The sequence below is a fragment of the Pelodiscus sinensis genome, chromosome 20 (genome assembly GCF_049634645.1).
Source record: "Pelodiscus sinensis isolate JC-2024 chromosome 20, ASM4963464v1, whole genome shotgun sequence".
NCBI lineage: Eukaryota > Metazoa > Chordata > Testudines > Trionychidae > Pelodiscus > Pelodiscus sinensis.
The window spans coordinates 12,279,579-12,305,169 of NC_134730.1; the positions used below are offsets into that span (position 1 = coordinate 12,279,579).

The 25,591-nt window shown below is 44.4% G+C and overlaps 1 protein-coding gene across 1 annotated transcript in view; it reads left to right on the top strand.

Annotated features, from left to right (window-relative positions):
- The window catches only part of GRB2 (growth factor receptor bound protein 2), an 83,725-nt gene extending 61,123 nt beyond the window's left edge, over nucleotides 1-22,602 (top strand). Inside the window, exons 2-5 of the mRNA XM_006136426.4 lie at nucleotides 2,287-2,384; nucleotides 14,250-14,372; nucleotides 17,238-17,406; nucleotides 20,313-22,602. Of these exons, the coding sequence (XP_006136488.1) occupies nucleotides 2,287-2,384; nucleotides 14,250-14,372; nucleotides 17,238-17,406; nucleotides 20,313-20,498 (576 nt within the window). The 3' untranslated portion in view covers nucleotides 20,499-22,602. The remainder of the gene's footprint in view (nucleotides 1-2,286; nucleotides 2,385-14,249; nucleotides 14,373-17,237; nucleotides 17,407-20,312) is intronic.
- The last annotated feature ends 2,989 nt before the right edge of the window (nucleotides 22,603-25,591 follow it).

Below are 25,591 nucleotides of genomic sequence, written 5' to 3' on the forward strand. Positions count from 1 at the left end.
GATTATATGGGCAAAACTTCAGAAGTGAAAATAATTGAGAGTGAAAACAGAGTTTTGGTGAGAGCTTTTCTTCATCATAGAAAATCATAGAACTGCTTAACTTCATTTTGGGTGCAGCAGTAGACCTTATTTAGAGCCTAATGATATGTATGTCCTGTTCTTTCTTTTGCCTTTCCTACACTTCATCTACCAAGGCAGCCAGCTAGTCCAATGGTACTTTTAATTGTAAAGGACCAATGCCATCTTTGAATTTTTAATCTTCTAGATTGACTGCTTTTTGTTAGTAATTCATTCTGTATCATCCAGGAGAAAATATCTCTGGAGAGGTAATTTGGGAGGGAATAAAAAAGCTGGTGGGATATTGACAAAAGTAAAAATACATACAAATGAACATTGATTTTTTTTTTGTAATCTTATTTAATCTGATTTCTAAAACCAAGTAAAAATTGTCAGTGCTGGTAAATGTACTGTCAAATGTTAATGTAGTTAGAATTTGCCTTACAGAAAGTTATCTTTTGGAAAAATCAACTTTTAGCCAAAGTGCCTAGGTCTTGCTTCTTCCTGCCTTATCCATCAAATCCCTTTGAAATAAATTCAACAAAAAACAATGGGATCCAAAGCCTTTACACTTAAAACAGACCGTGCCCTTGATGCTCTCTATTGTCCTTCATTAATACAAGTTCATCCCTTATGGCTTTCTGGTCTTGTGGTAATTTAAAGTGTTGTCATAGTCAGAAAAGTGCATATTAAAAGTGGTACCTTCATGTTCCTACACTGGCTAATAATATACCAGAATTCCATTGACTCACTTAATTGTTGTATGCTTGTCTGCACTAGGGAATTTTACCAAAAAAAATCACTGGTACTCTCTATTCACGTGGTTTGTTTAACATTAGTGGTAAAAGAAAAAAATACAAGTAAACCAGTTCTGAAGCTGCCAGTCCTATTTGCATTTGGGCTTCCAACAGTGCTACTATTAGAGAATTTTAAATTCCCTAATATAAGCACTGCTTAAAATCCTGTGGATCCAGTGCAATTACACGAGAGAGATGGATGGAATCCTAGTTGCCTAGATTGTCACAATTGCTAAGTTCTAGATGAATAATTGTTGGTTGGTAAAAGGGAGACTATAGCTTGTTTCTCAGATCTCAAGTTTGCAGTGGTGGCAGTTAAGCCAATATTCTCTGGATTTATAAACTGAACTTGATTGAGAAATTGCTGAGGGTAAATATGGAACTTACAGACTATGGCTGTGTCTACATCAGAAAGCTTACAATGACACAACTGCACCTCTGCAGCTGCTTCTCTGTAAGCTATCAAGGATAAAAGACAGGACTATGCAGCACTTTAAAGACTAACAAGATGGTTTATTAGGCAATGAGCTTTCGTGGGCCAGACCCACTTCCTCAGATCAAATGGTGGAAGAAAATTTCTTCCACCATTTGATCTGAGGAAGTGGGTCTGGCCCACGAAAACTCATCGCCTAATAAACCATCTTGTTAGTCTTTAAAGTGCTGCATAGTCCTGTCTTTAGTTTCAGCTGCACCAGCCTAACACAGCTACATCTCTATTACTATTCTATCAAGGATAGCCACTCTAAGTGGATAGGTGAGAGCTCTCCTGTTGACTCAATCTGCCCCCCCACCAACAAGCTGCAGCCCTGTCAGATAGAAGCTCTTCTACTGACATACTACTGACATACCACTGTCCACACCAGTGCTTAAATCTACCTAAGTTATGTTGCTTGTGGGAGGCTAATTCACAGTCCAAGTAACATAACTTATGTCTGCTTAAGCTGTAGCATAGCTGTAGCTCAGTGGTGAGGAACTTTTTTTGTGTTGGGGGCCACTGACCCACAGAAAAATCTGTTGGGCCACACACAAGTGAGAAGAGGGAAAAAACCCTCTGACGTGGCTCCTTGTCTGAGAAGGAGAAAGATACTCCCCATATTCCTGTTGCACACCAAAGCCTACTAGTTTTTCTGTGCTCCTGTTCCATGCCAGCACGGGTTCCCCAGCGCAGGGTAGGAGATCCAGGCAAGCCTGCCATAGCCTCCCAACTTCAACACAGACTTTTCAGATAATTTGAAGTGACTTTTTCTCCTTCACTCTACCTGCTATAGCTCTTACAATGCATGGGGTTGATTGGGGCAGAATAGCAGATATACCTCTCTTGAAATAGGCATCATAAGAACATGTTGGTTTCCTAAGCACAGTTCTGCCAGTTTTGATGTATATGGAAATATGGTAAAAAAAAAAAAATTGGTTTGTTTTTCATTTCCTACAGGTTTTGAATGAAGAATGTGATCAGAACTGGTACAAGGCAGAACTCAATGGGAAAGATGGCTTCATTCCCAAGAACTACATCGAAATGAAACCACATCCGTAAGTGGAGCATCCCTTTCCGTCTGTCTTGTTTTCATTTGCCTGTGAAATAATAGGTGGGGCTGCTGAGCACTTTGTATTGGATGCAGGACCTTAATCACTGCCACAGTCCTGTGGACTTTGTAAGGTATAAAGGGGTTACTTTTGGCTGCTGCACCCAGAAAACAGCACTGTTGTGACGTATCTTAAGAGTTGTACAGCTCTTATGGTTTGCATCAGTGGGACTTTCTCCTGCAGATGTCTTGAAGAGCATGGAGAAAGGGTGTGCTGGTGGAATCCAGGTAAATAAATTTCCTGGAAATTTCACAATGTTGTCAAATCTGGCAACCAGAAGAGCTACAGTGTCTTTAGTGTATATCTATTAAACTTGTAGAAATTGAACTAGCATAATCTTATTTGGGGGATAAGGCAATATGCTGCATTTATTGTGAAGGCAAATTCATTTACTGTCCCCCAGATACTAAAATTATCCACCACACATACACATATCTAAAGATGGGATATAATCACAAGCCTCAATTGCTTATGCTAAAGCACTGGCTAGGTGGTCTAGACATGAGGAGAGGAGCTGGATCATGTTGATATGCACTGATGCTCCTGGAGGATGATAGAACCAAAAGACCCAATCCTATAGTTTTGCACCCATCTTTTTATTTATTTTAGTCCAAAAATCCTGTCCCTGAGTACTGTATTACCATGAGTCATCAGTTAACAGCAGATGTGACTTTGATCTTCTTTTGTTGATGGGGATTGTGTATCTCTGTCTGTCTGTCTTGGGTGGGTTCTTTTGCAGGGCTCACTTGCATTGTTCTGTCATCAAGGTGGTGCTGGCACCTGGTCACCCAGATAGGTTGGTTTCAGGGACTGATCCCTTTACACACCCTTCCCCCTCACATTTACACTTTTAAATCAGATTACATATGTACACACACCTAACTTTAAATAAAGTTTAGGCAGTACAAAGTTTAAAATGGGGTTTCAGTTACAATGTATAAAAAAGTTACACAATAAGAGATTCTTCAACTGCAATTCCTAACAGGTTACTAGCAAATTAATCCAAATCCCATTCATAAAAATTGGGCCACAATTCATGTGGCTACATAACATCGCATTGGTAGCTATAATTCATTAAAAGGGCAATTTCATTATTCATCCCTACAGATCCTTTATGCATTTTTCTATATTTTTGGTAAAAAAACAGTCCTGTAAACAAGAGAGTGCCAAAGTTGTGTGGTTAAGCACTGCAAAAATCAGAAATGGTATGTGTTTAACTCTGCCCCTATGTTTATGGTACTTTGCAACGAAGATTTCAACAGAGTAACAGTGAAAAATTGCAGTCATATCACCTAAATAAAGCTACTCTTGTAGCTAAAGCCCCAATTCCAGGGAAACTCTCATTGAGTAGCCTCTCAACATGTGTCCTTCATCAAATCTGGAAGAACCAGTACACGGGAACGGTACCATTCCATGACTGCATGCCCTCTTGATCATTTGAGACACTTTTTAGCATCTTCTCTTGTTTTCATGTTCTATTGAAATTCTAGCTAGTTAAAGAGTTTAACAAGAAAGCAAGTAGCTTTGTGCAGTACAGTCTTGAAGAGTGAAAAATCTTCTGGTCAGTGTAACAAAAGTTGACACTGGGGTTTCCAGCACTGTTGGTGCTGCTTTTGTCAGTAGTTGGCTTCAATATGTAAGTAATAAAGAAGAAATTGCAGTTAAACAGAAGGGTGAAAATTCTTTCAGGCAGTATGCTAAGAATGTAGCGAGGAACATTTCATTAATGGTAGATTCATCCAGATAGGAAACGTGGCAAGACATCATTCAAGACATGCGAAGGTTACCTAAAACATTTTAAAAGCCTTATCTGCACTGGAAGAATTTTGCAGAAATTTTCCACTAATGTTTGTTCAGCTCTGCTGATGTCAGTAATGTTGGGAGCCCTAATGGAATTGCGCAGCTAGTGATTTTAAGCACTGTCAATTATATTTCCTCTGAGCAAGTTTAGATGAATATTTAAATGGATGACATTGCTAATAAGTATTTCGCTCCATGCATAAGCAATCTTGGAAATCTTTCCCATAATTTCCCTAATGTAGGGAGTATATTAGCAGCATAGGTGCTGCAATTAGAGGTGCTGGAGGTGTTGCCACCATTCTGGTTTGAAGTGGTTTCATTGTATAACAGGGTTTATAGTTTCATTCAATGTGTCTCAGCACCCCAACTATAAAAATTATTTCAGCACTGCTGATTAGCTGTTCCAATAAACAGCAATTTGCTGGCAACTGACCAGGGACTTGAAAGTGTTAGGTTCTATTGTAGGACCAGCACCTCACAAGACATGTTGTGAGTGAGTAGCATGAAGATTACTTCAGTCAAGAGGGGTTAGTTCTTTAGTTTCCATCTACATAACCTGGACTGACTTTTCAATTTAAGACCTATCATAATGGGTGGCTTTTAATCTTATTGTCCAATAGTTGCCTTCAAATGCAATGTTTTGTTTTCCCCAGATCACATGGTGCAGAGCTTCCCATTTGCTTCACGATTACGAACAAATGAAGCCTGAAAGAAAAGAATTAGTCCTTCAATTGCCAAATTCAAAACCCTTTTAAAACAAAGGGTTAATCTGTAATGCACTCTAATTAGTAAAACAAAGATGTAAGCCGAGATATGAAGTACTCAATGAAAAATAACAGGAGGTTCTGGGAGGGAGACTTCCTGCTAAGTTGAGTTTTACATTTCATTGGGTTGCTTTCATGGTCTGGTTTGTGTTACACTTTTGGGTTGTACACCTCAAGTGCTTGTGCACAACATCCTGGGTTGTTCACGCAGATCTTATTGGAATATCTCTTCAATAACATTGTGACTTTTATGTATCAAGGAAATGGAGCGAAACAAAATGATTGCTGTGAATGAGGCCAGAAGAGGTGCCAAATTGCTGCTTGCACCAGGAAGAAATTAGTCTATATGCCTTGTGAATTTGGTATTTTACCAATCAATGCATCCACCTTCAGCATTGCAACATCAGCAGTAAAATCTGGATTTGTTTTTGCAGTCCTAACCGGACAAGCTTCACCCAGCATTACATTTGTCTCCAACTAGCTTTGTAATTATCACATATAACTATTCAGAAGGAAATAGTGGAAACCATTGGAATAGTGTGGATGCTTTCTTTGCTTTACAATTTGTGGCTATTCTGAGGATTTTGCTTGTTTTTAAACCAATCCACAGAAAATATTTGTGTGAAGTATTCCATAAAGCCAGAAAATTGTTGGTGGGTTGGATGTGTGCTCCTGAGCAGTTATGTATGTCTCCTTAAAAACACATTTCCTCTCTTCTTTTTTTTATACATGAAGAATGCCTGAAAAGTGTATGTTTTTCTGATGGTTTTTACATTAAAAATTGAGGTCTTCTCTATCCTGTGAACTCTGTGGATGACTAGGGAGCTAAAGTAGAATTATGATCTCACAAGAGACAATGCTGAGCCATTGCAAAGAGGATTTTTAATAATGTATTTAATTCAAATGTCTGGGAAACTGTTAAAAATATCTGTGCTAAGGATTCAAAACTGTGTTCCTCTTCACTAACGTACATTTGATATCTCTAATGAGCCAGCAAAACTAGGGAAAACTAATCTTGAATCAAACCAGTGCATAAGAAAACTCTCTGGAAAAATCTTTCATGTTTCCTTTATGCACCACAAAGATGGGGCAGGGGGAAAGCACAAAACATTTTTTTCCCTTTTGCTAGTGATAAAATATCTTTATAACTGAGCAATGAGAATTTGAACAAAGCATCAAACAATAGCAGAAACTATTAAAAGAATCCTCAAATTCTTAATGTAAGACTTGCAAAGTGTAGAATTAAGATAAAGTAAAAAGTAATTTTTACTCATTTTTTCACATGACCAAAAAGAATGTGGGTTAATATCTTGACTGAGTTCTGAGAGAGTCCCAATTAACGGTTTCTCACAACTGATTTTGAGAAATACAACACGCTGATGTGATGGTGGTAGGAGCTCCCCCTGCTGTCTCTGCAGCAACAAAGTGTGGATTTCTATGAGAAAATTGCAAAGAGGACATATTGGCTATATCTACGCTGCACAGGTCATTTCAGAATAAGCTATTCCGGAAGAGATTTTTCCGGAATAGCTTATTTTGAAAGAGCGCATCTATACATAAAATCCATATTGAAATAGCGCTTAGCTATTTCTAAATAGAGCATCCACACGCTGAATCGCATTTAAGGCCACCTGGAACCAGTTCATGGCATCAGGGCCATAGTTACTTCATGTGGCTGCAGCTTGAGGCTATCTGAAGCTTGTGCTTAAAGGGACCCCCCTGGACAGACATTTCTCAGGTTTTCCTGCTTGTTTGCCTATCTCTCTGAGGGACAGCACAGCATGTTCTCTGCATGCTCCAGTTGCCCTGCTTTTGGACACCACAGCACTCTCTGCTTTGGAGCCAGAGCTGCCTCTGAGCAGTCTTCAGCTCTTGCAACTTTTGCTGCAAGTCATGCAGAAGTTTCTGCATGCAGCCTGCCAGGCAATGCAGGAACCCAACCCCGAGCCCTTGTGGGAAACCCTCCTAAGATGTGAGCAGGTATGGCTCCTGCAGCTCAATCCTGCCGCCCTCCCCTGGACACCGTGCCCCGCTGCATCTGACATTTGGACACCAGTGCAGACTGGTGGGACCATGTTGTTTTAGAGCGATGGGGAGAACAACAATGGCTCCAGAACTTCAGAATGAGAGAGGACACCTTCATAGAGCTCTGTGAGTGGCTTGCCCCTGCCCTGAGGCGATGAGAGACGCACATGAGACCTGTCATCCATCTCTGGAAGCTCTCCACGCTGGACAGCTACCAATTCGTGGGGAACCAGTTTGGCGTGGGGAGATCGACCGTCGGGGCCTTGGTCATGCAGGTATGGCATTCTTGGGCTATTGTCCCAGAATGGGGATGGAAGGATGGAATGGGCTTCCCTGGAGAAAGTGGAGGTGGTGCAAGTCCCCTCCCCGGGAGGTTTTGTTCAGTCCCGCCCTCACAAAGCCCTGCCACAGGTTGTGGGTTGGTTGCTCCTGGTGAATGGGAGAGGGAGAAGGATTAGAGAGTGGATTGGGGGAACTCTCAGGGGCCCTGGCACCCCTGTGATTCTCTGTTTGTCTGTCTCCCTTCTGCAGGTGGTCAGGGCGATCAATACCATCCTGCGCAAAGTCATCTGCCTTGGAAACGTGGACACTATCATCACTGGATCTGCCAACATGGGCTTCCCCAACTGCGGAGGGGCTATCGACGGGACCCACATCCCCATCTGTGCCCCAGACCACTGGACATCTCTGTACATCAACTGAAAGAGATATTTTCCATGGTCCTTCAGGCCATGACAGATCACTGGGGACAGTTCACCGACATATGTCGAGTGGTCAGGGAATGTACACGGCACGTGTGTTTCGGAGCTCGAGCATATTCCATAAGCTGTACTTCCCTGACCGCACCGTCAAGGTTGGGGATGTGGACATACCCGTCTGCCTGGTGGGGGATGCGGCCTATCCCCTGCAGCCTTGGCTCATGAAGCCCTACACCAGCCACCTCAACCCCTCCAGAGAATTATAGAGTGCTAGACTAAGCAGGGCCCATATGGTTGTGGAGGACTCCTTTGGCCATTTGAAGGCATGCTTCAGATGCCTCCTCACCCATCTGAACCTCGGGGAGCACAACATTCCACATGTGGTGGCTGCCTGTTGTCCTGCACGACATGAGAGAGGAAGGGGAAGGCATTCCTGCCAGGGTGTGGGGTGGAGGCTGACCACATAGGCTGGGCCTACAAGCATCTGCACACAGCTGCCGTCCAGCAGGCCCATCAGGAGGCTGTGCAAATCCGGGAGGCCCTGAGGGAAAGCTTCTCCTAGGGGACCAGTGACACTCTCCCCTGGGCCACTCCACTGGGAGCTTCTGCTTTACCTCTCACTGCCTTCCCTCCAATTACCCCCCCCCCCTTTTTTTGATGAAAAAATAAAGGACACATTTGTTTTTGAAAAACTCAAACCTCTGTATTTTTTATTTGGGGTCAGACTGGGGAAAAAACCTGGGAGAGGGGAGGAGAGAAGGTGGAAGGGGTGGGGTGAGAACCCTGAAGGAGGGAGCTGGAGGGATGAGGAGAGGCTCGGGGCTGGGAGTGGTGCCTGGCTCTTCTGATCCCACTGCCACAGGCATGAGGCCCACAGGGGAGGGGAGAGGGTGTTGAGGGAGAAGTCAGAGGAGGAGTGGGAGGAGGAAGCTACAGCAGGAGCAGGCACCATGCTCAGGACAAGGGAGTGCACATCCATGATCATGGAGCAGCCCTGCACAAGCAGCTCCTGCCAGGTCTCATGATGCAGCTGCAGGTCCTCCTAGAACCAGAGGTGAATGGTGTGCTCCAGGGACCGGAGTGCCACCAGGTGCTGCCTCTGGAACTTATCCATGGCACTGTGGCGCCTGCGGATGCCTTGGGTCCGGGAGGCTGTCCCAGGTGGTGACCACCCCCACTTCGTAGCTGGTCTGGCTGTGGAGAATAAAGAGAGGTTATTTATTCCAGGGGACACTATGCTTGAAACTTAGCCCCCACCTGTGAGCCGAGCGCGACAGTTCTCGGTTCTGTCACAGGTGATGTGCTTGGAGCGAGGCCATGTATGCTCTGGCCAGTGTGCCCAGATGTCCCTTGGAGTGGGTGCTGCTCTGAGACAGTGGGCATGCCCGTGTGTGTGTGTGTGTGTGTGTGTGTGTGTGTGTCCCCTGCCTCCTTCAAGAGGTGGCGTGTGGAGGGAGGGGTCCCGCCCCAGGTGTCCCATCCCAGGATCAGATGCATGGCAGGCCTCTCCAGACACCCTCTGGCCAATAGCACACGGGTCCTCTGTGGCAGCCTCCTGGGGCTGTGTGCCCATGAGTGGCATGGCACATGCTCCCACGTGCAGAGGCTGCTACATGATCCATGGGCAGCAAGGGCCAAGCGAGGAGCACCTTCCCTGTGTGATGGGAAAGTGATGGCACTCTCATGATGTACCTTCCCTGGCCTTGGATGATACCTGGGACACATCTGCAGGAAGGGGTTTGGGCTCCTGGGTCAGCTGGGTGATGATTCTGGCCTTGTCCAGGTGGTCCTCTTCCTCTATGATGGGTGTCTCGAGCCCGGAGTTTACAACTGGGGCGTAGGGGGAATGCCCTGCCCTGCCCCCCAGGATGCAGTCATGGTCTTTAAAATAAGGCAGCTATGAGTCTCTACCCCAGAGTGGGAGTTGCCCTCCCTGACATATGCCTGGCGGAGCTCTTTGACTTTCATCCGCACCCACACTAGAGTGCGGATGTATCCTTTTGTGCCTAGGCTGTCGGCCATCCAGCCATAGACATCCACATTCCTGGTCTGGTGCAGCGATCCTGGAGGTTGGTCTCATCACCCCAAACCTCAGTAAGGTCCAGGATCTCTGCACCAGACCAGGAAGGCACACATCTTTTTCAGCCCCTGGCAGGCTCCTGGGAACTCTGACTGCTCCTTGCAAGCAATGGAGCACTGGTTGGGAGCAGCAGACTGGCTCATTTTGGGGAGGAAAAGCAAGGCAAGTGCAGCTTGCAGGGTGGCTCAGGGCTGTCAGGCTTCCTGGTAGCCACAAACCCTTTCTGCAGAGGCTGCAGCTTTTAGAGCTCTCGGGGAAAGGGGGGCACGAATAGAATTTTGCTGAGTGTAGACAGAAAGGCCAGCAGGGCATCTTAGGGAAGGGCTGGAGGCCCCCTATTTTGAAATAGCAGCTATTCCCTGTCTACACAGCCCCTATTCTGAAATATCTGTTTCAGAATAAGTGTTGTTCTTTGTAGAATAAGCCGTCTGCTATTTCGAAATTATTTTGCAATAGCGGAATTGCTCGCATAGTTATTTCAGAATAACGGCCATTATTCTCAAATAACTTTGCTGAATAGACACCCCCACTCAATCCTGGTAGCTCCTTTACTCTTGGATACAGGGTAGCAGTGGAAATTAGCTTGTCCTTTCTGTTTGAAAAATAGTGTAACGCACACAGCTTACAATAAAGTAATATACATGTAGTTGATGAGTGATGTTTAGGTTTTGTAATTCGAGGATGTTTCCTTGGTCTGAAAATAAAACAACTTAGAGTGAAGTATAAACTTTCTTCATAAAGTTTCAGTAGAGGAAACAATTTCCAGACATGCTTCCTATGTCAAAAATATCGCTGTGACTATATCAGTTCCCTTTACATCAATCATATGAGGGATACAATGCACAGTATGTAAGACTGACACCATAGGCAAATGGTGAGAGGAGCTGGGGCTGCTAGTTATAGAAGAAACTGCCCATGATGTGGTGAAGCCTCTGTGCCTCTAGATCAGGGGTGTCCAAACTTTTTTCAAAGAGGGCCAGATTTGATGAAGTGAACATGCGTGAAGGCCGACCATTTTGCCTGACATTCTTTGAACCATTAAAATTAAATGCAAATTAACTATTTTATGCAAAGTTTATTGCAAACGGCATACTTTTCATTTCGTCACATGGATGACAAATCTAAACAGGTGTTAAATCACTCTGCCTTTCATATCTGAAGGCCAGATGAAAAAAAAATCCAGGAAGCTGAAATATATGTCAGGAACATTGTAAAGTACATTACATATTATTGGTAATAAAGGTTGTCTGTCAACTTTTTAAGTTCAAAAAATATGAACAGGAACATAACACCAAGTATACATGTTGTGTCCAAATATATTTATAACTGATTTAGACCATCTGACATTAACTGAGATTTTACAGTGTATTCATCTCAATACATATGGATTCGTTGGGGGCCATAAAAGATAGATATTGCCAAATTACCTGTGGGGCCGTATTAAACCGAAACACGGGCCGCAATTGGCCCGCAGGCCGGACTTTGGACATGCCTGCACTAGATTGTGCTTGATCCTGGAGAGCAGAAACTATTGTTCCTGCTTTCCAGGATTTGACTAAACATCAAGGCTACGTCTACACTGGCCCCTTTTCCGGAAGGGGCATGTAAATTTCACGAGTCGTCGTAGGGAAATCCGCGGGGGATTTAAATATCCCCCGCGGCATTTAAATAAAAATGTCCGCTGCTTTTTTCCGGCTTTTAAAAAAGCCGGAAAAGAGCGTCTAGACTGGCCCCGATCCTCCGGAAAAAGTGCCCTTTTCCGGAGGCTCTTATTCCTACTTTGAAGTAGGAATAAGAGCCTCCGGAAAAGGGCACTTTTTCCGGAGGATCGGGGCCAGTCTAGACGCTCTTTTCCGGCTTTTTTAAAAGCCGGAAAAAAGCAGCGGACATTTTTATTTAAATGCCGCGGGGGATATTTAAATCCCCCGCGGATTTCCCTACGACGACTCGTGAAATTTACATGCCCCTTCCGGAAAAGGGGCCAGTGTAGACGTAGCCCAACTGAATAAAAGCCAGTCTTACAGATCTGTGTCCTCCCTGACAAAGGATCCCTTGGTGTGGTAATGGAAAGGAAGTTTTTTGGACTGGAGCCCTTGCTGTTGAGCCATGAAGTGTGCCCCCAATAGGAATGTTCCCCACACAGATGGGTTGTGGCACTGCTTCTTGACCCAGTTTGAGGTAACCTAGCATTCAGCATTTCAGCCATTCTGTCTCTGCCTGAAGATAGATCTGGTTTTCCCAACGCAGCACGTGCCCAACATCCCAAACCCAGTTGGTTTTGCTCTTCTTGGACTGGAGTCTAGATGTGCATCTGGATTAAGAAACCTGTGATCCATGAGCCGTGGGCAGCACCTAGCAGACGAGGCCTGTGACTTAATTTCGCCCTGGCACAGGAAAAGCTAGCTTCCTTTGCTCCTAGTCACATTGCTCAGTGCAGTTCTGTATGCATTATTCATAATCATCTGATCCAGAAGAAGCTGGAAATTGCTCTTTGGCACAAAATGCATTTTCCATTTGTGGAGGAGTGGTGCGGAACCTCGATTAGGGTATGAAAAGCTGCTGCTTCAACTATTCACAGCTGTAAATATGAAGTGTAGCCTTTGAAGAAATCTGAGGGTGAATTCTGCATTTCAATTTATTTAATAGCAGAAGTAATCTTGTTGCTTTCTCGTAGATGCTACTGAATTTACTGTTGTTTCTTCCTGTTAAAAATCATGACTTCTTTGCTTGATCCAGTATAATTTGCTGTAACCCAAGAACCCCTTAATGCCAGCTGGCTAGGGAGTTACAGGAATACACTGATTTTGATATATGTACCGGAGAGAGAGAGGGTAACCTGGAAATTTTGTGTCTAGAGAGCATGTTATAATTTTGTTTTATGTGTAACCATTTGTTTCCAATATACTGATTCACTATGTCCTGAATCTCTGGGCTTTGATGATGCACTTATTCTTGTATTCCCATAAATATAGCTTAGTGTGGTGGCTTTAAGCGCTAGTCTTGAGCTGAATCTAAAAGCTGGCGTTTATACTGTTTCTTTGGAAACAGGAAGCCTGGTAGTTCTGTGAGTAGCCAATGTCAGTCTGGATATCACAAGGGAATACTTCAAAGGGATATTGGGTATGTCTATTGTTAACCTGCAAGGCAAAGGAAGGACTGGCATTGCCTGGAAGAATGTGCTTGAGGGTCGACAGGCTGGTGGTGTTAGTGAGCTAGTACCAGGCTGAGCACAAGCTAGACTCCTTCGGGGGTGGCAGGAGGTGACAAAGTGACTCATCTGTCCTGGGAACCCCAAGAACCATCACATCTGTCTTTCAAAGTGACTGCTTCCCAAGTCAGTACTGAGGCACTGTGTTTTTCCTTAGGAAACTCAAATAATAAAAAAGTGTGTGTAATTACTTTCCATTGACCATCTTCTGTTGACAATAGTGAAACAAGTCCAGCTACTCACAGCAAAGTTCCTTCTTGGTTGGCCACATACATGCAGATTTCTTGGTGTCATTGATTAAAATGTGTATGTGCAACATGAGGAAGTAAACTTGTGTATCTGTTGCTCCAGAAACATAGAGTTCTACCCTAGAGTTTTAGTAAAATATTTCTATTAGCACTTGGCTGGCCCCAGAAGGGGAGTTCTTTAGTCTACTGGTTTTGTTTTGTTTAAGTAATAGGATTTGATACCAAAATACCCTCCTTAACCTAGGTTTTATCCAAGCAACTGGAGAGATTGTGTCATCCATGTGGGATACAGTGCTGCACATTTTCCTCCAGTCATTTCTTATTGTTTTTGTTGTAAATTCTGCCATTTCAGTGAGTTCATTTACAGACATACCAAGTCATCCCAGTGTAGTAGAGAGACTAGTGCAAAGCCCCTCTTGATGGCATCGTAGTGGCTGTTACTCGCAAGATGAGGTGGCATGCTACTTGTAAAGGTCCTGTAGCAGGGGTGGGCAATAATTTTTTTTTGGGGGGGGGGGCGGACACTTCACCAATGTTGGTAGTGGCTACAGGCCAGCTCTGTAAGGGCTGAAGGAGCAGTTCCCTCTAGGCACCCCATGCAGGGGGAGACTTCGTGTGCTCCCCCATGGGGTAGCGGAGCATGGAATGTGTCTCACCGTGCCCCGCCCTGCCTGTTTTGAGCAGCCAGTTCCTGCTGGCACTGCGTGCCCCAGGTGCAGGGCGGAGACTTCGCGTGATCCTCTGCCCCCCAGTGTTGATTGGTCTGGGAGTGTGGGGGGGGCGGCGGAGTGGGCTGCAAGCCAGATCAAATGGCTTGGTGGGCCGCATACAGCCCGTGGGTTGCAATCTTGCCCACCCCTGTTCTGGAGTGTGGGGTTAGGGAGCAATTCTGTCCATTACCATTCTTCATTTCACAGCTGTGTACGTGTCTATTCCTGGTTTTTCCATGGGGAGGGGATTGACTTTAATTCTCATGTTTCTTCCACAGGTGGTTTTTTGGGAAGATCCCCCGAGCAAAGGCTGAGGAGGTGTTAGGCAAACAGAGACACGATGGTGCCTTTCTCATCAGGGAGAGTGAGAGTGCTCCTGGGGACTTCTCCCTCTCTGTCAAGTGAGTAATGCTCTGAAGCATCCAGTGTGCAAACTGGATAAAAATACAAACCAGTATTCCTGTTTTTCACCTCTGACATTTTCCCACAGGGCTAGTACCAGCTCTGCTCTTCCAGGGACAAGTTCCTGTGCTAGGTCTTGTGACAATAAATATGGGTGCTCTATCCTACTAAGAGTTACAGTGCTGAGTTGATGGTAACAAGAGATTGTCCTGTTCTGTGTGAAGCAATGTATTGGTTTGGCGCTTAGCGCAAGGAATGGGACACCATTACTGCATAGATGCTGAAGAATGGGAATATTCATGTACTGTTTTCCCTCTTTCTGCTCTTCTCATTTACTGTTCTGAGGCTCTGATCCTTACCACCTTCTGCTCTTGCTATCTGGCTGGTTGAGGCACATTTCAAATGTGCTGTGTTTCCTAACTGTGGGAGGCACATATTTTGGGAATATCCTTGTTCTCCAACATAGGGATGTGGCAGTGTAAAAATGAAGCATACTTCTCATCTCAGTAGATTCCATCTTGGCATTGACGGGAAGATTTAATTTTGGAAATGTAGCTTTGTTGTAAGGAATTATTTAATATTGTTATTTTGGTAGCATCTAGAAATGCTTGTTTAAACTGCTTTAACAGTAGCTCCTGTGTTAGTGGGTGGTGAGTCTAGTATATCTCTTCACAAACTGTGAGAACCCCAAGAGACTGCTGTGAAATACAATGGAAATGTCTAGGACGAGACTCCCTCCTTCTCCTCCACTCAGTCGCATACCCTTTATTGGGCAGAGTTAAGCAAGATATCCTTTGGAACTTAGGTATCATATTTTGATTTATCCAGCTGAAGTTGCTACTGAATACCAAATTTTCCATGATCATCAAAGAATGGTACCTCTACAATGTTTCCAGCCCTTTTCTTCTGTGATTAAATTCTGGACTTCATTATACGGAGCACAGAATTCTGCCATCATGCTGGCCACGGCTTGACAAACGGCAGCAAAAACTGCTCACCAGCCCCGTACTGCGCACGCGCAAGACCAACATTGCGCATACGCGCGCTGCCGATGAACCGGGCGCGTGGCTGAAATCTACTTGCGACGGGCGAGTAGATTCTATAGTTTGTCGAGCCCTGATGCTGGCTGGTTTTAGCAGTGCATTTATATTCTTCATTTGACACAGTAATCAGTTAAACTAGAGTACAGTACACACAAGGCTTTATGACCATAAATAAGATGTAAATAGAACCTTCATTCCAGGGAGCTTACTTTACAAAATGAACACATTTATTCTTAACACTGGGGGGAGACCATGGATCATCTCTGCCTGCCTGGTAACTCAGTGTTAGCTCATCTAATGACACAGTTCTCAGTTTTTGAGATTTTTCTGCCGATTAGCTCTTCTGAACGGGCTTACTAAAACTTATTTTCAGGAACTGAAGTGGAAAGAAACTGAGAAAGGGATACTTGAAGCAATAGCCATTGAATACTGCAAATGTGACATTTGCTCATAACAGTAGAGCAGGGCTACTCAACCCACGGCCTGTTTGTTTGCCGCCCATGGTGCGGTTTGGGTTTGTGGGGCTCAACATGCAGCCTGCAGGTGGGCTCCTTTGAACATGGCCTCCACTGGGAACACGCTCCACAATGGCGAGGTGTCTCCCAGGCAGGGTGAGCATTGAAAGACACAAGCGGACAGGCTGGCTGCAACAGACGGGTACAAGATGTCTGCATTTCTGGCCCCCAGGGAGGAGGTGCCAGGAGTGTTGGAGCATTGTGGGAAGTGCTGGATGCTTAGCGTTGTGGGCAGAGCCTGAGAAGTGCTAGCTGGCTCTCACTGGCCATGTTTTGAGTCCAGCACCAGGGCTTACGGCTTAACCTTTGTATTCATGCCCGTCTGAGTGAGAGAAGCGATTTGCATTTATTTGCATCTATTTTTTGCATGTATATGCAACCACACTTAAGTTGAAGCCCTTTGCATCTGCTGTGAGTTTCATTGTGGCCCCTGGGGCTTCCAAAGTTGAGTAGCCCTGCAGTAGAGTGTACCTCTCCAGGTTTTGAAAGACTGTAAACACCAAATGAGAACTTTTCTTGGAGCTATAGAGGGAAAATGTTGTAATTGTGTCTACATATGCCACTCTACTGATAGCCTGTTTGAGTTTCCCCTTCCTTCAGAAGAAAATTGTTAGAAGCAAGAGACAAAGGAGTCTGTTAAATATCAAAACTTTTGTATATTCACATACCAACAGAGTAAGTTAAAGTTGAGTTAAGGATGTTGCTTCTACATACCTTTAATGTGAATCATACATAGGTGCCCCATAGTCACCTGTATTCCTGGGGAGATCATGTGGGATTTTCAGATGCTAAAGGTCCATGTTGTGCTTTCGGCTTCCAAGTTGACATTCTTCCAATTTCTAAGTTACCTATCTTTGTTCAGGCGAGAGAGCAGTCCTTGCTATCTGTTAGGTCTGAGTGTCTTAGCATAGCTATATAGGAGGAGTCTGCATTCCACCTGCCACTCTGTTTATCTCTCCAGACAGTATTTTTATTCCCTCTTTCATGAACATGAAAGTCACAAACTTTGTTTTTTATCGTATTTATACTTTCAAAATATACTCCAGACACCACCTTGGAGATCCCTTTTTCCCTCTGCAAAATATGAGGAAGTGCAAAAGCTGCTTTCCACCAATTCTTAGCCTGTACATATAACAGTGGGTTAGTGATTCTGAAGATACAGAGACATGGAATTCACAGCCATTAAGAAAGGAGCCATTTTATGCGATTTATTCTTGGAATTGGTTTCCATGTCCTGTCATTCTAGGAATTGAGACTCAGTGTGACATGCATGTAATCTCTCTTCTTTCCCTCTCCCACATCCCAGGTTTGGAAATGACGTGCAGCACTTCAAAGTGCTCCGAGATGGGGCTGGCAAGTATTTCCTCTGGGTGGTGAAGTTCAATTCTCTGAACGAGCTGGTAGATTATCACAGATCCACTTCTGTCTCCAGGAACCAGCAGATATTCCTCCGGGACATTGAGCAGGTGCCACAGGTAAGATGGTGGGAGACAGAAGCATTGCCATTGTAACAAAATAGAGAGTTCTTTGTCCACAGTCCAGGGTCTGTAGGGTTGCTTCCATTTTCAATAGGAGGATGTGGAAAGAGAGAAGTTACCTGTTTAACTTCCCCTTCTGACGTAGAATTATTTGATTTCAGAATTAAGGACTCAGAATCGTAACACACTACTTGTACTGAGAAATGAATGCAACCTTTGTGCCCTCTTTTAGGTGGGCTTTGTACCACGATGAAAAACTTGTTAATCCCCTTTTGGTTTTTTTGATCATCCAGTTCTCATCTTTAAGGATGATTTGGGATGATGCCTATCCTTCAGTACATAAACACCATAATGAGTCTGCCTGTTCATTCCCACCAGTAGAAATGGTCATAATCATGTTACATTCCCTTCCTCCTGCTACTTTCATGGGATTTTGATTTCGGTTCGAATTAGTTTTTGGCCAGTAGTGGCCTCAGCAGAACACTGCCCACCCTTAATATCATAATGTGTGCTTGTGAAGAGAAATGCACTGTAGGGCAGGGGTGGGCAAAAGGGCCTCTGCGGGCCAAATCCAGCCTGCAGAAGCCCTGCTACTCCCCCCCATCCCCAGACTAATTAGGGCCTGGGATCAGGGGAAAGCACACCATGTTTTCTCCACCCTGCCAGGAGCACGCGGTGCTTAGAAGCACCACACGTGCTTGGTGGGGGGGGGGGGGGGAGGCTTCACTCGTTCCCCAGGCCCCAATTGGCCTAGGGGCTGAAGGGGGAGTGCATGAAGTCTCCTCCCACTGCCAGGGGCTTAGGCTCCTAGGGGGAACTTCTCGTGGAAGAGAGGGGTTAAGGCACTCCCCCACCCCCAGACCAGTCATGGTCTGTGGGTGGGGAAGCAGGGAAGCCCCGCCCCTTCCGTTTGAGGCCCTGCCCCTTCCGGAGCTGCCTGGAGCCACTTGAAAAATTTCTGAAGTGGCTCCCAGCAAAAAATTATTGCCCACCCCTGCTGTAGGGGATGGAACTTCTCTCTGTGAGCTTGCTGGTTTGAATCTAATCCAGACAGGTAATGACCAAAAACTGTGATCTAAGGGAAATTATTGGTTTTAGCTTAGGTCCCAGATGCACCAAACACCATCACATTGGGTAATAATTGGAATCTGTTAGGCTGCACAGGAAGACATCTCACCATTAGATGTGGCCCCTTCAGTCCAGGCTTGAGAGATGCTGGAAAGGCTGAATGGGGGAAATTTAGGGTGTGTCTAAGCTAGTGAATGAAGTAAAAAATTCAAGCCTGAGGAGATGCATCCCTGCTAGCTCTGATTGAGCTAACATGCTAAAAATGGAGGTAAACCTGCAGTGGCACAAGCAGCAGGATCTTGCTGCCCCAAGTATGATCCTGTCTGAGACCGGAGGTATGGACTTTGGGGCATTGAGCCCCTCGCTCACAGCTTGTCCTGCCATGGGTATGCATCCATTTTTATTATGCTAGCACAATCAGAGCTAGTGTGGGTATGTCTTTTCAAGCTGGCATTTACACCTTCCAGTTCTAGTGCAAACATGCCCTTATGCTGCCTTGTCCATGCTGTATCTAGTCCAGTGGTGCCTGCGGGCGCCATGGCGCCCGCCGGGCCATTTCTGTGCAACCGCTGAGTGATCAGGGCTGCCCCCCTCCCCTCGGGCGCGCGGTGCAAGGGCTGTGCCAGCCTCAGGGCATGCGGCGTATGAACGGTGCCGGCCCGGGCGCCCAGCGCAGGGGCGGCACAGGCCCGAGGCGCACAGCACGTGGGCGGTGCATGTGCTGTGCCAGCCCCAGGCACGCGGTGTATGGGCTTCCCCATCCCTGAGTGGCACTGGCCCTGGGTGCGCGGTACATGGGCTGTTCTGGCCCCGGGCGCATGGCATATGGGCGGCCCTGCCCCTACGCGTGAGGCACAGGAGTGGCGGTGGCCCCGGGAGTGTGGTGCATGGGTGGCGCCGGCACTGGGCATGCGGCTATGGGTGGCCCCGCCCCTGGGTGAGTGTGTGGCCCCGCCCCCGGGTGCCCGGCGGGTTAGTGGCCCCGCCCCTGGGCGCCCGCCAGCCCCAAAAGGTTGGGGACCACTGATCTAATCTATAGATAAACAGAAGCTTCAGGGGGTAGCCAAGTTAGTCTGTACAGGATACACTTAAAAAAACAACAAATAGTCTGGTAGCACTTTAAAGATTAACAAAACATGTAGATGGTATCATGAGCTTTCGTGGGCACAGCCCACTTCTTCAGATGACATCTACATGTTTTGTTAGTCTACCAGACTGATATGCAGAAAACAGATTGGATAATGTCTGTCCAATAAAATTGCAATCAACAAAAATAAATGGCAATTAGTAAACTTCAAATGGAGGCCTGTAAAATTTCAGTGTGATCTAACATGTCTTGTTTAGGGAAGAAATGAAGTGTTGTGGTATAAGGTTGGGTTACAAATACTCAGTTAATGTTGTGATCTGTGTGAGACGCAAACTGAGGAAAAATAAAAGCAGCGAAGCTTTTGGGATAGAGAAAGGAAAGGGAGAAAAGAGACAGGGATGCAAAGGTGAAGGGAATATTTACTGGAGATCCAAAAGCATATACAGTATGGGCCTGTGATAAGATGTGGTCACAAAGAGGTGTCTTCCAGTCAAAATGCCCACGAGAATCCACCCTCTAAAATTTTATTGTAACTCATTTTTTAGGTGAATTTGACTATTTCAGAGGCCTCTTGCATTCTAAACTTATCCTTTGAGCATCTTGTCACAATTGACGAAAGAGGCAATTTGCAGAGAAATTAAACAGCCCAAATGTTTTCTAGTGGCTCCTACTGTTGCAGAGCTAGAATGCAGATGGAGATTTGTATGCTGAGAGTGATGTTCTCTCCTGATTTTTTTCCCCCATGCAGCAACCCACATACGTTCAGGCCCTTTTTGATTTTGACCCCCAAGAGGAAGGTGAACTCGGCTTCCGCCGTGGAGACTTTATCCAGGTCCTCGACAATTCTGATCCCAACTGGTGGAAAGGAGCCTGCCATGGACAGACGGGCATGTTTCCACGCAACTACGTGACCCCAGTGAACCGGAACATCTAGAGATAAATATTAGAGATTATTTAAAGAAAACCAGAGAAACAGTAAATACACATACAAAGTCCTAACTACAGCTGGAGATCTAAAATCACAAGATGGTAAAACATGATTCACTTCTTACCACAGTGATCTTCCTTCACTCAGTATGGAACTTTGGGGGTGGGAGGGAGAGTTCAACTTACATGCCAAAATTTACCTTTAAATTAAACAATTAATAGATTTCCTCAGCTGCTCCTGGGTTTGTCCCATTCAATCTCTTCCTCCCCCGCACCCTCCCCCCCCAGCCCCTTCACCTCCTCTGTCCATCAGTGCATGAAGTTTTAATGCCATATAAAGTCCTAGCCATGCTGGAAAAAGGAAAAGGGAGAAACTCTGCTGGTATTTTCTCTCTATGCAAACAGTCTTCATTTGACATGGAAGGACTTGAGAGAAGAACCAAATCTACTGTCCTGCCTTTAAAAAAACAGCTTTTCGCCTTCAGCATTTAGCTCTTTTTGGTTGGGAAAAGATGGTGTTTTCTTTATTTTTCCTTCTCCTTCGCCACTCTCCACTCTGAAGCTGCTGAGCTTCAGAGCAGAGTGCAGGAAACAAGCTTTTTTCCACAGTCAGAGAGCTGCTTTGAGAAAATTCAAACTACAATCAGAGTCTGTTCCCTTTTATTTTCATGACCGCTTTTTTCTTAAAGGTGTAAGGTTGAGCACAGTCTGTAATTTTTTTCCATAGTGCCTTTTCCTTTATTTTCTTATTATTTTTAAGTTAAAAGGACAGTCCAGAGGTTTTTTCTGCATACGTGTAAATATTTTAGGAGGGTAAGGGGGGTAGTTTTATCAATGAATATTAAAAGACATCCACAAAAAAGATGGAGCTTTAATATTTGTCTTACCATCTGACCTTATTTAAAAAAAAAAACAAAAAAACAAGGCATACACAGTGTTGTAAGTAGCAGCACAGATTGCTCAGAGATGAGGAACTGCAGCCAGGAGCCACAGGAAACAGGAAAGAAGGATTGCATCATTAGGTCTGTTTATAGAATCTAGAAAGCTGGGATCGGTAGGACCTCAATAGGTCATCTAGTCCAGTCCCCTACACTAAGCCAGGACTAAGTATTATGAGCAATGGACAAGCATTGAGCAATGTTTTATCAGAGCACCATGGCGGGAGATGATAGTTCTGAGGTATCTGAGGAAATGTCCGTTCCTCTTGGCAGGAAGCTTTATATTACAGGGAAACCTCAAAAATAGTTCTTGAGTACACTTTCAGCTATTAGTGAATGTTCATACATGCACATGGAATCAACAGTTTGACTCCCTTCAAGCTGGGTGGGAATATTTGCAATCACGTTTTGTTCTTGAAAAGAGGAGGTGGCATCACTGTTCTCCACTTTTTCCCAACCCCGTCCTCCTTATGCCAGTGTTACATAATTTAAGAAGTGGATTCTTTCTTTTCACTCCCCGTTCCCAGCAGGCTGTATGATGACTGCATTCCCCCTTCCCTCACCGCAGTGGCGTTCATTAATGTCATTAGCTCCTTCGCCAGAGCAGTTTGATGTTGATTTGACAAAGGAGATAAATCAAACTACAGAGCTTTGTGCCAATCTTCAGTTGCGTTGTTTGCTCTGGCAGCCATGTAGCTGAACCCTTCACCCCAACAATAACCTCCCTTCCCAAACTGCAACTGAAATCTCCTGCCCAAGTGGAGACGTTCCTGCATTGGCAGGTGCCTTTTTTGTACTAAGTGTTACAGATGTTTTATTCCTGAGACGAACTTTGCCTTACACTTCATTTCTCCAGCAGATGAAAGAGAGAGCTACCCTGTAGAGTTATTACTTTCTCTCCCTGTCCTTGCTAGCTGTCATTCACTCTGTCTTCTTTCTAAAATGATTGGAAAAAGAATCTATGGCATTCTACACCTGGACCATTTGATTGTTTCCTTATTTTGAAATTGGTGTATATCATGCAGCCTTGCAGACATATGTCTTGTGTGTACATATATTAAAAAAAATCAGTGTTTAAATAAAAATGGCCTATGTACTTAATCCTCTAACTCTGCAGCAGCATTTGGTAGATAGTAATTAACTGTGAATAATAAATATACAATGAATTCTTCACTTTAGCATCTGTCTGTTATTTCCATTAACTGAGCAAAACATCAGCCAGTCAAACTAATTTATAATGTGTAAGTCAGTGACAAGGAGGAGATGGATAAATTGAGAACAGCATAGCCTCCTGGGTTCATAGAGGTCCTGTCTGCTGCTTGCAGACATGAAAAATCCTTTGTCCATTATCTGAAGGGTAGGTGGAGCCTAGATGTTTCTTTGTTCCTTGCTTAAAACTTTTTATTGATCTCCACAAATGGGCATGAATTGCTGACATGAAGGAAGGAATCATTGGATGATTTGGTGTATCCAGTCTGACTTCTGTCTGATAGTTTCCAAGTAGTTTATTGCTCCTCTTTTATTGAAGGACAAAGTGGGGGAAGGAGAGACTGGAATCTGATTTCTGAGGACAGCATTTGTATTTCCCATTGATAAATGATTTTTTTTTTGCTCAGTTTGCACTTTGGCCTTCCTTATGGATTACATCTAATTGTGTGAGTTGGTTCCAAAGCACTTTGAAATGAGACAAGAATTAGGGATATAAAACATTGTTTAAAATGTTAACCAGTTAAACTATAGATTCAACTGCTTAACTGCTTGCCACACGGCATGGTGTGCCTGGTTGGGCTGGAGCACCCCCTGCCTGGGCCTGGCTCCCAGGAACCCTGTAAGGCTGATGCTTACCGAGTAACCAGTTACCCATTTATACCCTAACCAGAATGGCTTGCCTGGATCATGCCAATAAGCTATATCAATGCAGTGGTGGAAATGGGCCTTGAAAATCTGTCTCCATCAATATCAGTTGTATGACTTTCCTATAGCCCCCTTACTCTGTGTAGATAATGTTCATACATTCCATAGTGGGGTTTAAAGCATAATAATTGAAAGGCTGACTGACACATGAGTTCCTTTAATTATCAAAGAAAATCCTTTTTAGACTAGGAATTCTTTCACCACATCTGTTCTGGAGACTGTCTCTGGCAATATCTAAATTGTCTAGTGAAAATTTTTCATTGTTCTGTGGTGTTATGGTCTTTATCTTCTGTTGAAAGTTTAGAAAAATTCCTTATGGCTTTAAAGGAATCTAAACACATTTGTCATTTTATATGGTCGTGTAATAATAATAATAATGGTGGGACTTGTTTCTTGATTTTCATTAAAAAATCCCTTATAAGTAATGTGTATCTCTAAGGCTATTGCTTCCAGGTGCACATACAACCACCACCATTGGTGCACACCCAAACACCACCTTCTGACAATGCAAATATCAAAATTAGGATTAAAGATCTCCATGTTATGCTTATTATTATAAGTAGCACACACAATCTTTTCCGGGGGAAAAGGCAGTACGCTACATTTCTTTTTTGGGCGATGTCCCCATGAGTGCTCTACTGTTGGTAACGGGTCATCCCCAGAGCCACAGTTTGGAGCTTTTTCTCTAGTAGTTTACTGTCAGGACGCGCGTGCACAGGAGGCGACTAGTGGTTTGACAGCGGCCTCGCGTGCAGCTCGACCCCTCCCTTCAGTTCCTCTCTTACTGCTCTTGGTCGCAGACAGAGTTCCTCAGCTGTCTCTCTCCTCAGGGAAGAAAAACAATAAATGGTCTGGTAGCATTTTATAGACTAACAAAACATGTAGATGGTATCCTGAGCTTTCGTGGGCACAACCACTTCTTCATATGACCAGATTTGAGAGTTTGGGATGTGTACACCCAAAATAGTGTGATTTGGAACATCAGCCACCAAATCAAAAGGTCATTTGACTGCACATCCAGTGATCTGATCTATGCCAGCAGTGCCCCACTGCTTTATATATTGGACAAACTGGACAGTCTCTGCAGGAAAGAATCAATGGGCACAAATCAGATATACGCAAAGGAAACCTACAGAAATGTATTGGAGACACTTCAACCTTCTAAATCACACTTTGAAAGATCTCCAAGTAGCTGTCTTGTCACAAGCCAGTTCTACAAGCCAGATCCACAGGGAAGCATTTGGAATTAGAGTTCATCCACAAATTCAATTCACATGCTAATGGACTCAATCATGATGAAAGTTGGCTGGGACACTACCAATTTAACAGAGGTGCAAACAGCTCTCTGTGTTATATCCTTCCTGACATGGGAGTCTGTCTATTGACTTTGATTTGTATCTGCTTCTGTTTAACTATCCAATCTTCAGATACTTACTGATGCTCTGTCTCCCATCCCCCTCCATTTTTCTTCCCTCCCCCCTCCTATTTATTTCAGGTGTACACATCCCAAACTCATAACTCCAGTCATCTGAAGAAGTGGGTTGTGCCCATGAAAGCTCATGATACAATCTACATGTTTTGTTGGTCTTTAAAGTGCTACCAGACAATTTTTATTTTTTTTCTGTAACAGACTAACTCGGCTACCCCTGAAGCATGTCTCCTCAGAATAGTGATAGAGATGTAGCCGTGTTAGTCTGGTGTAGCTGAAACAAAATGCAGGACAATGTAGCACTTTAAAGACTAACAAGATGGTTTATTAGATGATGAGCTTTCGTGGGCCAGACCCACTTCCTCAGATCAAATAGTGGAAGAAAACAGTCACAACTATATATATCGTATATATGGTTGTGACTATTTTCTTCCACTATTTGATCTGAGGAAGTGGGTCTGGCCCACGAAAGCTCATCATCTAATAAACCATCTTGTTAGTCTTTAAAGTGCTACATAGTCCTGTATTTTGTTTCTCCTCAGAATAGTGCTTGCTTCTTTCAATGTTTGCCTCAGAATTTACCCTCTCATTATTCCTTTTGATAAGACACAAAAAATTTAGATTGTTTTTTCCTTTATGGTCCATTTGGACGGCTCCACAAACAGCAGCTCCGCTTCTCAGCCAGCCACCTTTCTCCTCTGCCCCCCCTCCCCGAAAAGATGAAGGATAAGGAGAAGCTGGGTGAACAACACATGCTCCAGCTTATCAGCTGTTGACAGCAGAGAGCTAATTACAGCCTTCAGCTGCCTCGCCCTAGAA